We start from the raw sequence: 14850 nt of genomic DNA, 5'->3' as shown, positions 1-14850 counted from the left end.
GACTACAACTCCCATTGTCCCTGGTTGCAGCAGCTGATGGGAGTTGGGAGTCCAGCAATACCTGGAGGGCAGCACATTGGCTACTCCTAGCATAGAGACCATGGCTACCCCCCCCAAAAAAAAAATCCCAAGGGAATTGCATTTCCCTCTAAAGCTCTCTGGTTTTGGCATGCAGTGTATTTCATTTTGTCCATTTCCAATTCCCTTTTAAAATTACATTTTGGCTGACTGCCGTGCACATTACATAATCAAACTGCAAAGTCTTTTAACCCTGATAATAAAAACAGCAGCAGCAGCAGCAGCAGCAGCAGCAGCAGCAGCAGCAGCAGCTCCTCTTTGCTAACATGCCCTGCCCTTTCAGACTACTGCCGTGGGCAGCAGTTATTTTGCATCACTAAGCTCAGTTAGCTGATGGAACAAAGAACCTCTTATGTTTGTGATAATTTTTAAAGTAAATTGCATCTATTTTAAATCCTGACAGGAGGGGGAAGGAGCCATATAACAGGTGTTTGTGTGAAAGATTACTGCCTAATTTGTAAGGTTGTCACATTCAGACACTTTGAAGAAGATATTTCATGGATGGAATTGTGTGGGGAAAGTTTACTGGTGTGGTTACTTTTCCACATGATCTGCACGCTCCATCTGCATCCTTAAAATCAAATATTGCAGATGAGATGTGGGATCTGGCTAGCGTGAAATAACTAACACTAACAGCTCAACCAGGCCTTTGCCAACCTCAGTTTCCCATCTGTAACATGGGAATACCAGTGACTTCACAAAGTCAAGGCTAGATGTACGAAGTGATTTGGTATGATCCAGGCAGCAGATTTTGGAGTATCATTACAGCACAGCAAACTATTATTATATTTTTACTGCCAGGCGGGCTCTCTCTCTCTCTCTCTCTTCCCTCTCCTGAGGCATCAAATGTGTGTTGGCCCAGTATGAGATGCATTACATGGTTGCAAAGCACCACTGACGTTTTAAAACAAAGATGCATAAATGATAAATAAAATCATTGCTATTCTTCTTGCTGAGACTGCATTAAGTATTATGAGTTGTATCCAGTGCTGTCTGTGTGCAAGTGGAACAGACGGTGATGACGTGAATATCTTCCTTTCCTCCCCTTCCTCCGTGGTCCTTTGGGCACCTTTAAAATCTGCTCCAGAGGGATGGGGAAACCTCTGGAGATCTTTGGGGTGCCTGCAAGAGGGAGGAGAGGAAGTTCAATTCTGCAAGTGGACTTCCGCTTGTGCAACGCTGTATTCCGCCCTGTGAATTCTCAGTTGGGCAGCAGATGATGTGATGTTACAGGAGAGGCACACAGGAATGCAGACCTGACTATCTCATAGCTACACCAGTGGCCCCCATTTCCCAGTCCAGGAATCCTAGAATGCTAGAGTTGGAAGGGACACCTAGTCCAAGGGTCATCTAGTCCAACCCCCCTGCAATGCAGGAATCTTGACTAAAGTATTCGTGACAAATGGCCATCCAACCTCTGCTTAAAAACCTCCAAGGAAGGGGAAGGAGAGTCTTCTGAAGGAACCCGTTCTGCTGTCACAGAACTCAGTGCTTTTTCTACTGGCAGCACAGGTGCTGCAGGTTTGCCTCCACAACATCTAAAGTTTGGTGATGGTAAGATTCCCATTCGTTTTAACAGGCAAATGTCAGACTGCTAAAGCTTAGGAGGCTTCCAGGAATGGCTGCTATGGAAGAACCTGTTCAAGTGGTGATTAATCACACGTGAACCTTCCTTCCATGGACAGCCATTTCCTGCCTGCTTTGAAAAGTCTTATCCCAGGGAGAAGCAAATGGCCGTTTCAGACAAGCAAACCATGGAGGTGAGAAATGCAGTAATCCCACTGGAGGAAATGGGGATGTGTGAATCCATCATTACATAAGCCCCTTGGATGTTGGCACCAAGGTATCTGCTGGTTTCTGAGCCATGAGCTGAACAGTGTCCACTTTTTATTATTATTAAAAAAAAAAACCTTTATACTCTGTAGCTGTGACAGCTACAAAGTAAGAAAAATAAAATTAAATTAAAATTGTTCCACGTTTTATTCCCAATGTGCCAGTGGACACTGTCCACGTCTGTTGTATGCCCTACTTTGGAACAAGAACACTGTATAAGGTTCAACACATCGCTTGCATGAGTGTGCAATTATTAAGTAGTGTTTCAGCCCCGATCCTGTCCCAGCTGGGTGCAGCAATAAGTGGCCTCAGATGGGAATGGGAACCCCCATTGGCATAAAAATCCAGTGTAATGGAGTCATAAGGAGGATGGAGTCATAAGGAAGATGGAGATGCCAGAGCGATGTTGGTCTAGAGGCAAGACTTCCGGCAGTCAGGCGCTGGAGCCTTAGTCCCTCTGCCCCCAGGGTTTGGGTTCCACTGCAGTTTCAGCAGACGGAGCTCTGTGGCTCAAAGGCACCACAGAGGCTCAACCACCAGCCTGCCTGATAATTGCCAGCTGCCGCCAAGGGCCAGTCCTTCCCCACCAGGCGCTAGAAAGCTCCAGCTTTGGGGTGCGACTCTCTGAGTCAGCATCTTGACTTTGGGATGTGTGAGGATGTTGCCTCAGCACCAGCACCTGGTTTTGCCTGTTATCTTCTGACTTCAGCTCTGCTTGTGGCCTTAGCAGTTGTAGTGTGTGTGTGTGTGTGTGTGTTAGTGGGTACTGAATAGAACAAGAGTGTGTGAATTGTGGGGAAATGGACAGCAACATGGCTATTTCTCTGATCATGTTTTGTACCTGCCTGGGGGGGAAAACATAGATACTGTCTTTCTGAATGGATATCTTGCATCTAAAACCCAGGCTTTGCAGGAGCCCACTAAGGACTTAAGACCATGGAAGGAACATATCAAATAACAATAAAAACACACACAAACACATGAATGAGAGGTGTCAATGGAAGAAGAAATGAGACGCACAGGGAAAATGCAGCAGTACTAATGTTCAAATCAGAACCAATTATAAATTTTATTTTTTTTCTGTGCCTCAGTGTACCATTGATCACAATCAGTGTACTCACTGCCTCTCCGTTACTGTGCACAATACACGCAAATAAAAATGAAGGAAAACAAACAAACAAGATGAAATGAAATCATTTTACACAAACACAGCCATAATAATATTAATTATTATTATTATAATCCCTGAACAACCCCAATCGTTGCTTAATTTTCTCCCCTCCCCCACCCACCCCAACAAACAAATCAAATGAAACCAAACAGGAAAAATAAATCCTCAAAAAGTGAAGAATTTTTTTTTTTACAGGGTGTGGGGGTGGGGAGGGAAATATTATTCACTCCATTTTAAAAAGAAAAACTCACAACAGGACAACTCAAGCATTCCACAGACTGGGCAAAAGCCTAGGCTAACCTCTGTCCCTTTTACCATGTGATGCGGATGGAAAGTTCATTCACAAGACTTCAGCTGGCCCAGAAGAAGCTACTAAGGATTTGACCAGCAGTGGTTTATTTCCGCAATCACAACTAATGAAGGATAGGCGCAGGGAAGTGTTTTGTGTGCACAGGGCTTCTCCTTCATTTCAACGGACAACAAAATGTGCATGTAAAGCTTGCCATTCTCTCCCCCCACCCCACTTAAAATGAACAGGGAACTCTCGAGCATGGCTCTGGGCCGTTCCACACCTCTCATTCATTACATTGGCAAAAATACCACGGATTTGAATGAATCTGGAGGCTACAGTCTAGTAAGAAATCTGCTAATACAAAGAGAGAACCCACCTCCCCCTGCAACATCCTCCATTCAGTCATTATAGGGTTAATGATACAATTAGATATTCCTCTGACGTTTAACAAATGATCCTATAGCAGTTGGTGTTCTGGTCCAGCTAAGGTGCATGGACACAGTTTCCTGTTGTTTTACAAGATGGAGGTGGTCTATTGCTATCTGCCCCCTCCTGCTTCTTAGAATGGATACACCCAACCATTTTGTTCCTGGCATGTGATTATATATATTTGTGTGGGGGGGTGTGGGGGTGTGGGGGGAAATCACTCCATGTGTCACGGTGTGAGAGAAGAGCAGTTGTTTGGGGTCAATCTATAGAGGAAATAATGTGGCTCTAAGGACGCCCCCTGATACTGCCATTAGATGTACTAACGGAAGAAAGACTAGGGCTTGGGTTTGGGGGCATGGCTTGCAAATTCCTTTTGTCCCCAAGCAATATCACTCAAATCATAAGGCCACACACACACTGCAGAGCCACAGCTGTTAACGCTTTGCACATAAGGTCCCGGTTGCAGCCTCTGGCATGTCTGGTGCAAGACCCCAGAGAAACACTTCCACTGGGAGTAGACAGAACTGAGCTAGATGGACCAACAACCTCACTCCTGAGCATGAATCAGGAGATAAAAAGTGTGAATGGATTTGCCTTCCCTCCAGTTGGCAGCTGCTCGCCACCCTGAAAACCATCCTCCTAGCTCTCTCCGGAACTGCTCACCCAACTGAGATGCAGGACTGCACTTAAGGAAGTGTTTGCATGGGTCTTTTTTTTAATTCCAGAAGTGCACACCCACTAGCTTTAATGTGGCCAGGGAAGGTGCACACACTGTGTGCACTTGTCTGCCAAAAAGATTGACCGTGTTTCTGTTCCCCTGTAAATAGACTTTGCTTAAGAGGAAGGAAGCATTGCTGATGAGCTCCTGCACACCTCCAACAAGTGGACCTCCTTGTTCTATTAGGGTGGGAGAGTTGATTTATTTCAGCAGGGTCTGTCTCCCTAATATCCCCTTTTCTGCTGTGTCAATTCAGTTGCTTTCTTGAACAGCTCCCCTCGCTCAGCCCTGGGTACCCATTTTTGTCTCCACTCAAGTAGTTCCAAGCTGCTACAGTCAGAATTCTCTCTCCTCACCACTCCTGCATTTTCTCAATCTTACAGAGCTAGCAACAGTGGCCCATGACTGCCGAGCAGCCCCCTTCACATCTATTTTTGGATCTCCTGATGTGTAGTCCTGATCCTTCCCTACAATCACCACAGGGTTTGGGTTCTCTCTAGCCATGCCTTGAAGGGTCCTTCCATGCTACCCTGGTGGTATCTTAAGACTGGCTGACTTCCCTTGTTCTGATCCTTTTCTAAATGGCTTGTTCCTTCCACGAGCACCAGAGCTTGGAGAGAGGGTGGGGATCTGATAAATGAGAAAGGTGTGGGGGAAGAAAGGTGGACGGGGAGAGATGGAAAAAACAAACAACCCAGCAACAAAGCAAGCATCCTCTGTACCTGAGCGCTGGATGATGGCATTTCCAAAGCAAAAGCTGTTTCAGTACCTCTCTGTGCAATTGTACAAGGACTGAGTCTATAGCTCACAATGAATAACTAATAAATAGCAGGAGTCCACCTTCTAGTTCCCAGGGACAAAATGCATCCACTGCTGGACAATGCAAGATTTGCCACTTTTCCTAGCTAGGACAATGAAGATCGGTGGGTAGTGGAATGTTTAACATCCATTGGAGGGGACTAAATCTGACTGTGTCTGCAAGGTGCCCTTCATGAAGACTGGACCAGGGTACAGGTTTTCAAAGTGCTGAAGCCAAAGGTGCCAAAGGGTTGGCACATCAGGTTCTTAAAGACAGAAATAAACACAGCATAAATATATTGGGGAGGGGAAACTGACACTTGAAGAAAAGCTCAAGGGTATTCTGCTTATTTAGGGCTCGATATGGCTACTCATACTTAGCGTGAGCAATGCTAAGACCCACTTAGTTCATACAGACTAGACGCAAAGCAGGTTCTACACATCTGTAACTCAGTAGTAGAGCCTATGCTTTGTATGCCGAAAGTCCCAGGTTTGATCCATGGACTCTTGAGTTAAAAATGGTAGGTAGCTGGAAGATGCCTCTGCCAGTCAGAGTAGACAGTACTGTGCTAGATGGGCCATTGGCCTGACTCAGTATAAGCAGGTTCCTATGTTCAAGTTCATCCTAAGCTTGGCTGGCAGGTAAGATCCCTTTCTAGAATGGCCTAAGACTCTGCGCAAATTTTCCCTTTTAAAACACACGCATTTCCACACATCTCTTGGTTATTGCTTCTTAGGACACTTATGCAGAGCAAAGGACTGCCAGCTACTTCCTGCCTCTCGTCCTGTTTGTTAAAAAGGAAAGGAAAAGTGTGGAAAGAAAGAGAGAGAGAGAAAAAAGACCACATACTTGCATCTTCAGTGTTCAATCGGCATCGCTGAGCAGACTATCACCGCTATTCAATGCTATATTACAGATTATGGTTTGCTTCTTTCATGCAAAGTGTTACAGCAAGTACCATGAAAGCATTCCCAAAGAGGAGCATGAGAAGGAGCAGAGCAGCGAAGAGTGGCAGCAGGGTGGGCAAGGGCACAGGAGGTAAGTGAAACAAATCTGACGAGGCACGTCAGAGCGAGAACAAAAAAGCGAAGCAGGAGTTGGACATTAGGGCTTTGGGCATGTGTCTGTAAATTCCACAGTTTCGGAGCAAATGGAGTGCTGGTCAAAGGCTGTCTAAGAAGATCGTTTTTCTTTTAAAGGGGGACTGGATGCACCAATCATAAATACAGTTCCAAAAGAAAAGAAAAAAAACGGGAAAAGGGATTTGTGTGGTTGTTTTCAACGTAAGGTACTCTTAATAGCTGGACAGCAAAGGGGGAAGAATACAAAAAAACAACAACAACCAACCACACCCCAAAACAGCATGGAGGCTAGAAAGCCCCCGGACCGTGTATGTCACTCCACACTCACATGTTTTCTTTGAGGGCGATGATTCGGCTCATTCTTGAGTTATGAAGAAGGCAACAAAGATATCGGTAAGAAAGTCAAGAACTCCCCTTGGAAAAGTCATCCACTCAATACGATATAGCAGGACCTGGCCTTTTGCCATTCCAATCAAGGCCCTCCCCCCCAACTGCAATCGGATCAATCCTCATCTAGGGGAGGAGAAGGGGGAAATAGAAAGTAACTCCATCGTGATCTTGTAGGTTGAGTTGCAAAGATGGCCCTGCATCTGTGCCTCCGTCTCTATCACGCTGCCCCTGGTGGAGAGTCCTGCAGGTTCCAAACTCCTACCGCAAAGCTACATTCCATCAGTAGATAAGTGAACATGGCAAAATGTCTTTTCTTCCTCAGTTCAATAATATTAGATCTATATCTATATAACTATCTCTCTCTTTTTCTCTCTCTCTGTATATATAGATACATATAGATGCTCTCTCCAATAGTTCTTTTAGAAGCCCTGTATGTGGCAGTAGGCTTCCAGAGATGAGAATAATATGTACAAGAGCCAGAGGAGCACAAAGAGGCATGAGGTCAGAATCTTGGCAGTCCGTGGCCCGCCCAGCTCACCTCCAATCTCCGGTCTCCGCCGGTAGAGGAGCACGCCAACACTGATAAAAGCAAATATAGTGAAGAGGGTGACGGAGAAAGCCAGGGTGCCTGGTTGGACTTCAAATGCCCTGCCGTTGGCTGCGTGGTAGATGGCAGCGATGGACCAGGCGACACCAATCCCCAGGAAAACATTCACTGCGTTGCTCCCGGTGACGTTGCCTATGGACGCGTCTGCGTATTGATCCTGCGTGGCTGCCACCTTGCTGGCAAACGTGTCTGCGGAGTGAAAAGAAACACTGTTGTTAATCTTGCACCTGTTTGCCACCCCAAGGGGCTTGGTGGCGGCATATTAGGGCAAAGCGGGAGGCAACTTGCTTAGCAATGCAACGTCCTTTGCGGTGTGAACCAGTCTTTGCAACTTGCCTTGTCACATAAATATACACCGATAGGCTTCCGGGGTAGACTCTCAGATTTGTTCCTCCTCATTTTCACAGAGTACAGCCTCCTCTACTTTGCTGTTTAATTTCCCAACCACCTTTATAGCAAGTACAGGGTTAATTCACTAACAACATATACACATAGAATGATAGAACTGTAGAGTTGGAGGCCCGTCTAGTCCAACACCCTGCAACGCAGGAATCCCAACACGCCGTCCCCCATCCAATTTGAAATCATCTGTACCCTGCTTAGCTTTGCAAATGTGCTAGCAGTCTTATTGCATGCATATTTCCCGTGCCCTCCAGCATGCCCATGGTTAATTCACATACCAGCTTAACTCAGCCATCAATTTAAACATGAAACCAAAGTCAACCTGCAGGAAAGCTTAGTTGCTAAGCACCCAGTCTCAGTTGAAAAACTGAGATCCTCTCAGAGCAGGAACCTCAGACTGCAAGCCTAAAGTAGCCAGATTGAGGCATAAAGGGGGTCTTATCTGAAAATGGAATATGCACAGCCCTATTCTATGGTAGCTTCTCATGAGAATAAGTCGCCAGCGGCGTAGCGTGAGTTGTCAGCACCCGGGGCAACGCAAGTAATTTGCGCCCCCTAACCCGGGGCAAGGCAAGTAATTTGCGCCCCCCCAACCCCTAACCTGCGAGTTTCCGCTGGCGCTGCCGCGCAAACAACGCTGCTTGCCCGGAGGAGGATGGAGGCAGAAGCAGCCGCCGCCTGTGGCTGGGCCGAGGGGATGGCGGCAGCGGCAGGGTGCAGAGGCTGCCCGTGCCCGGCCAGGCGTCGGTGGCGGCGTCGGCGCTGCTGCAGCGGCTGCTCCTCCTGCGAGCAGTGAGCGGAGCGCAGCCACAGCGACGGCGGGGGGCGCGCACGCGCTAGGGCGCAAGGCTGGTGGTGGCGGCGGGGAGCCCGGCGGAGGAAGGAACTTGTCCCTTCCCTCTGGACTCGCGCCCCCCCAGATGTTGCGCCCGGTGCGGCCGGCACCCCTGGCACCCCCCACGCTACGCCACTGTAAGTCGCAGAAAGCTGCTTGAAAGTTGGAATACATTCTTATTTGCATGTTCTCTCTCACCTTCTAGATCCCATCCAAAGATGATTTGGCTTTCAAAAGCCACAGGAGTCTATGAGAGGGTTTGGTTTGAAGCAAGCACCAATATGCAGATATTTAGGTGACCTGCACTCTTGCTTCTCACTTCTCTTATAATAGCCGGAGGAAAGGCAGATGAAAAGGATAAACAGCACCTTCAGTTTACAGATTTATTCCACGCAAGTTTCCCTTTCAAAGGTTACGAGGTGTGACCCATGGTGCAGGCACCCACTTTTTCTAACAATCGATTCAATTTTGCGCCTGGTAAGGATAGTGCCCTGCAAATGATGCTTTACAAACCGGTTGCTGGCCTTGGGGAACATCTTGATAACCATGGTTAACACAACGGAATTCCCATCTGGCCGTGATTCCAAAATCAATTCCAAGCCATGGTTTCTAGCACAAGTGACCCATGGTTAACGTGGGTTTTGTCAGTAATAATAACCATTAACATTTGTAGAAGCAACTCCCAGTTGCTCATGATCAACTCATGCGCATGGCGCCATATAAAATAAATAAATAATTCAATTCAAACCCCAGAGCCGGAAGAGGATGTTAGTGAGCCAAAACTCCACAAATAAAGGAACCTTATGGGTTCCAAAATGGCATGTGGGAGCTCTCACTGCTGCTGCGCTACCCCACTCAATAGCTGTTGGGCAGGAGGCAGCTGTATTGCAGAGGGTTTGGACGCACTGTTCCCTGCCCTTTCTGGAAATCTGGAAGCAAATGTATTGTATAAAAGAAAATGAGCATGGAGAGCAGGTAAAAAGAGGAGCTTAAGGAGTGCTCCCTACTTTACGTGATTTTACTTATGCGTGTGGGGCCCCAGAATATAACCCCCTGTGTAAGGTGCTTGGCATGCTCTGGTCCATGGGGTCATGAAGAGTTGGACACGACTAAACGACTAAACAACAACAAGTAAGGGGGGAGTTGCCAGTATAGCATTTTACATTCATTATTGGGTTGCAGTCTTTACCAACAGCCTTGTAAGTCAGTCTCATTATCCTCTCTATTGCAGATGAATAGGTTGACCCTGAGAGAAAGCCTGAGCTCTCAGGGCAGAGAAGAGATTTAAATCAACCAGCTACTTTCTTATTCATAGCTCTGTCCTTAGACACTACATCACACCAGCTCACATGTAACCTGAAGCCATATTTAACACCTGCATAGGAAGAGAGGAGGGATGCTACTCTACAAAGGGGGGAAGAAGAGCAGGGCAAAGGAAGCACTCTTTCCTGAGGCTGGTTGCTACTTTGCAAACCATAGTTTAGAGGGGCACAGAATTACATTGCTTTGAGTTGCCTCTAATTACTACTACTACTACTACTACTACTACTACTAAGTCTACACTGAGTCGCCTTCTCTGCACTTTCAACCAGTGTTGGTTATTTTCCACCTATCCCAATATTTTATCTTTACAGCCATCTGTTGACTTTGTGGTACTCCAACAACAAATAAATATCCATTTCATTAGAGGGAAAAAAGTGTCATTTAAAACCCACCCAAAATGCATAAGTCAATATTTTTAGGAAGGTTTGGGGGTGATCAAAGACGATGCAGCAAACTGTTCAACAAAGTGATTACTTAATGCACTTAAACACTCCCAGGTCAACCTGGGTAAAAGGGAGATAAAGAATAGCTCATGAAAAAAACAGTGGTTGTTTAAAACTGCTCCCCGCCAGCACAAGAAGTTTCAGAAACATGTTCTTCCCATGGAGTTTTGAAAGCAGAATTATGAAATCCCAGCTGGCAGCTAAGCTCTTCTTTCCCAGGGAAAGAAAAGGCCAAATAAATATAGCAAGAAAGTTAATTTACAGTGAAATTCAAAAGCTGCTTTTACCCATAAAAATAGCACACTGGAAATTTCTATAATTGCTGTAGGAAAGGAAAAAGGCAATCTCGCCACACTTTTGTCTCAGCAGCACCCCAACAACTTAAGAATTATGCTTCATAATTGATGTCAGAATTACTCGGCTCCTCTGTGGATATTGATGTGGCAGACACAGGAGTTTCTGACAGACACTCCCTCACAGAGTCAGGGCCACGGCCCAGGGACTATTTTTCAGACACAGGAGAGGGTGAGTTTATGGATCAGTCAGGCACCTGCAAAAAACACAAGATTGAGCCTGTATTCCTATACACCTGGGACTTACGGCCTAGGACCTTCGTACCTACGAGACCGCCTCTCCTGGTATGTCCCACGGAGGACCTTATGGTCTTCAAACAAAAACATCTTGGAGGTCCCGGGCCACAGGGGGGTTAGGCTGGCCTCAACCAGAGCCAGGGCTTTTTCAGCTGTGGCCCCAATCTGGTGGAATGCTCTGTCACAAGAGACTAGGGCCCTGCGGGACTTGACATCTTTCCACAGGGCCTGCAAGACAGAGCTGTTCCACCAGGCCTTTGGCCAGGGCTCAGCCTGCCCCCCCCCCCCTTTGGCAATCCTCACAGAACTCTAGCCCAATGGTGTCGAGAATCCAGCTCGACATCAGTAAGAAAATCAGTAAGAAATCAGTCTCACACCAAGATGACTTGAAGAAAAAGCTTTGGCTTCTGCCGTGCAATGTTTATTGTGTGCAGTAAGAAATTAATCATCCTCTCTCCTCCAGCACTGCGCTTGCTCTGCCTGGTACTCAAAGGTACCAAATCAAAGGAATGTAACCTTGCTTTTGCCCACAGACAAAGAGAGTGTTATGCTACGTGAGCCAATCATTAGTCTAGCATGAGGTGTTCACGTGCTCATCATGCTCTTAGCAATATCTCGTGCTGTAAAATCACTCTGCAATAATAAGAACTCTGCTCATGCTCTTATGTACAAGCAATCATTTTCCCACACAATGGTTGCCGTTAATTTGTTTTGAACTGATTTTATATTGAAATGATTTTAGAATGTTGTGTTATTTTACTGTTGTTAGCCTCTCTGAGCCTGGCTTTGGCTGGGGAGGGCGAGATATAAATAAAATTTTATTATTACTATTATTACGACGCATTGAACTGAGCAATAGACTCGTATCGGATGGCACTGTAAGATCGCCTCTTGCATTGCTCATGAAAGACGCCCACTGTTGGGCTTCGTTTGACCTCTATAGTAAAAAAAAAAAAAAAGGGTGTAGGTGGCAAGAGCAGCCCTTGCCATTTCAATTTGAAAAATGCTACAAAAGAGTTGCTCTCTGATAGTCATTGAAAACTGATGTTGTGCAGCTGTGGCTCATTTAGGGTGCTTCTAGACACACACCTCCCCCCTTGCATTATCCATATTGCCATATGATGTCATCAAAATCCATATGATGTCATCAAAATGCCACCCTGTACCTTTAAAAAAATATTTAATCCAGATTTCATTTTAACGTGGAAAATCGGTAAGTGTACTTCTAATGGGAGCATCAAAGCAGATGTTGGTTATTACCTAGGCAGATTGCCATGAAATTGGGATAGCAGAATTTTTTAAATGTTTGATGTCTCCATGTGTTTTTATATTATGCTGGAAGCTGCTCAGAGTGGCTGCGGTAAGTCAATCAGATGGGCGGGGTATAAGTCATAAATAATTATTGTAGTAGTATCAGTTGGTCTTATTCTCCAGACAACTGAAGGTCTCTCAGTCTTTTTTCAGCCTCTCCCTCACAAGTTGTGTTTTTTTGTGTGTGGTAGGATATGATAAAGTGGTTCAATGTAGTTTTACTGTCTACCATGAAATGTTGGGGGGGGGGGGAATATCCTGAGATACCAGCAAATGCTGAACTACACCATACAATTAGAATCATAGAATTGTAGATTTGGAAGGGACACCGAGGGTCATCTAGTCCAACCCCCTTGCAATGCAGGAATATGCAGCTGTCCCAAACAGGGACTGAATCTGCAATCTTGGAGTTATAAGCGCCACACTCTAACCAACTAAGGCCTTGAAAAAATTGAAAAGAATAAGGTGATTATGCAGTAAAGGGCAGATTTGCAAGCCCCCTAACACAGCTAGTGTGAAGGTTCATTAGCACACTTTTTTGTGGTGAGCGGGTTGTTATGCGTGTGGTGATATTTGGGTCTCCATCACCACATTCCTACTTTTATTTGCTCCTCACCTGAGTGCAACCTAGCCATTTTGGGTTGTATCTTAAGTTCTACTCAAAGCTGACCCCTTGAAATTAATGCACCTATGTTAGCCATGACCATCAATTTCAGTGGCTCAACTCTTGAGTAGGTCTAACATTAGCTAGGGCTACCCTTTGTTTCTGGCAATCCAAATGTTGTACACCTATTTCCACCAATTGCCGCATGCTGTTGGAATGTCAACAACCAAGTTCTTTCAGGATCTCAACATGTGTCGGGGATTACCTTGGAGATTGTCACTGCAGTATATAAACAGAGAATGTCAGTATAGCTACATATCAAGTCTTGTGCAGGACTTCTGTATTAAATTTTAGAAAATGAAAACAAATCAAAATGGATATGAATGTTGTAAGCACAAACCACTATTTCGCCCATACTGAAGCATGCTGTGTAGAACCCAGTAAATGGCTCTTTTGCCTATTTCTTGTGATGTATTTATTTTTAAGCTGCATGCGCACAGGTACAAAAAGATCTCTGCACATTCAGAGTGACGGAACGGAACAAGTGTTTAACAAAAGTGATGGGATGGGGGAGTGGAGTTGTGTGTTATGGATGGATCCAACTGTAATAAACATTTCTGCAAGATCGTAGAGTTGCAAAGCTGATGAATAAGAAAATTCATTTAAAATTTAAAGGACAAAGCATCTGCCAGAGAAAAATGCTGTAGAATTTAGCCACTTTGTTGGCACCCTACCCCAGTGAGTAAGGAGATACGTTGAAGCATATATCCCCAAATCCTGGCCTTATTCTTTCACCGCTCCAGCCCCAAGTATGGGATAATGTACCGTACTTTATGTAGTCAGTTGCTGCTGCTGCACTCTTTATATCATTTAATGGGATATTCTATATATTTTAAAAGTCATGGGGGTTTTTTGTTTTAAAAAAATGGTAATAAACATTATTTACACATGATTTAAGCACCACCTCATTATTCATTGAGGTCAGTGGAATTAAATTATGTCATAAAATGTTATTGCAATCTGCTAAGGAATCCAGTCTCTCAAACGGGAACTTGATAATATATTATATTCACTTTGCTGTTGCACTTGAATGACTCATAGGGATAGTTCAATTACTTGGCTTATTAATGTGTTCCACTCCAAGATCAGCTCGGCTGTTTCAACGTGATGAGATGCCTATAAGTTCGTTTGCCAAAAACTAGGTGCCATCAATGCAACTGGTGCTGTGCTTGCAACTTACAGCACAGTCCTATGCATGTTAGCTCAGAACCCCACTCTTCCTAGAGGGCTCTGGAGGAGCATTTGACTGGTTGCCTAGCTAGAACCCTGAACAGGTGCTCTCTTGCTTTGGGGCGATTATACATGGCAACATTTGAGGTTTCTGGCTGATTTTAAATGTCCCTTTCTACTGGCAGTAAAACAAAAGTAAAGGTATAATTACAAACCGGTGCAGACAGAGGAAGGAGGAGTGGATATTTATATTGTAAACCGCCTTGGGTCATGGACTAGCTGGATGCAGAGGAATGGTGGGAGAAACCAGTTGAGGAACCCCTAGGGGAAGAAGACAATGAGCCTGGGGATTGGTGGTGGGACAATGAAGAGGGAGAAGACTGGGGAAAGGAGGTGCCGGAAGCTGAGGAGGTCATGGGACTTAGGGAGCAGAGAAAGTTTGTGGTAGAAAGACATCCAGAATCAGATGCGGAAGCTGAATCAGGTGAGGGAGAGGATGGAGGCCAAGAGGCAGGCATGAGTCGGGCTGCTGCAACAAGTTCCCCTACCCTCTTGTTTCCCGGAACCAGAAGAGGTATGAAGATGGTGGAGGAGAGATTGGTGACACACAGGCGCAGTCTCTGGTTGCTTGGGAAAAAACCTGGAGAGGAGGGGGACTTAGGCAGCTGTGGGGAGGTGGGGAACCTTCAGTCTGAGCAACTGCTTCATGGGGG

At 45.6% G+C, this 14850-nt stretch overlaps 1 protein-coding gene across 5 annotated transcripts in view; it reads right to left on the bottom strand.

Moving 5' to 3' along the window:
* Nucleotides 1–2955: 2955 nt before the first annotated feature.
* SLC8A1 (solute carrier family 8 member A1) overlaps nucleotides 2956–14850 on the bottom strand; it is a 316175-nt gene continuing 304280 nt past the window's right edge. For all 5 annotated transcript variants that reach the window (XM_081188464.1, XM_081188461.1, XM_081188462.1 and 2 more), the window contains one exon: nucleotides 2956–7588. In XM_081188464.1, the coding sequence (XP_081044590.1) occupies nucleotides 7212–7588 (377 nt within the window). In that variant the 3' untranslated portion in view covers nucleotides 2956–7211. The remainder of the gene's footprint in view (nucleotides 7589–14850) is intronic.

This window comes from Podarcis bocagei, assembly GCF_964188305.1.
Source record: "Podarcis bocagei genome assembly, chromosome: 3".
NCBI classification, from domain to species: Eukaryota; Metazoa; Chordata; class Lepidosauria; order Squamata; family Lacertidae; genus Podarcis; species Podarcis bocagei.
This window is presented reverse-complemented; position numbering and strand designations above follow the sequence as displayed.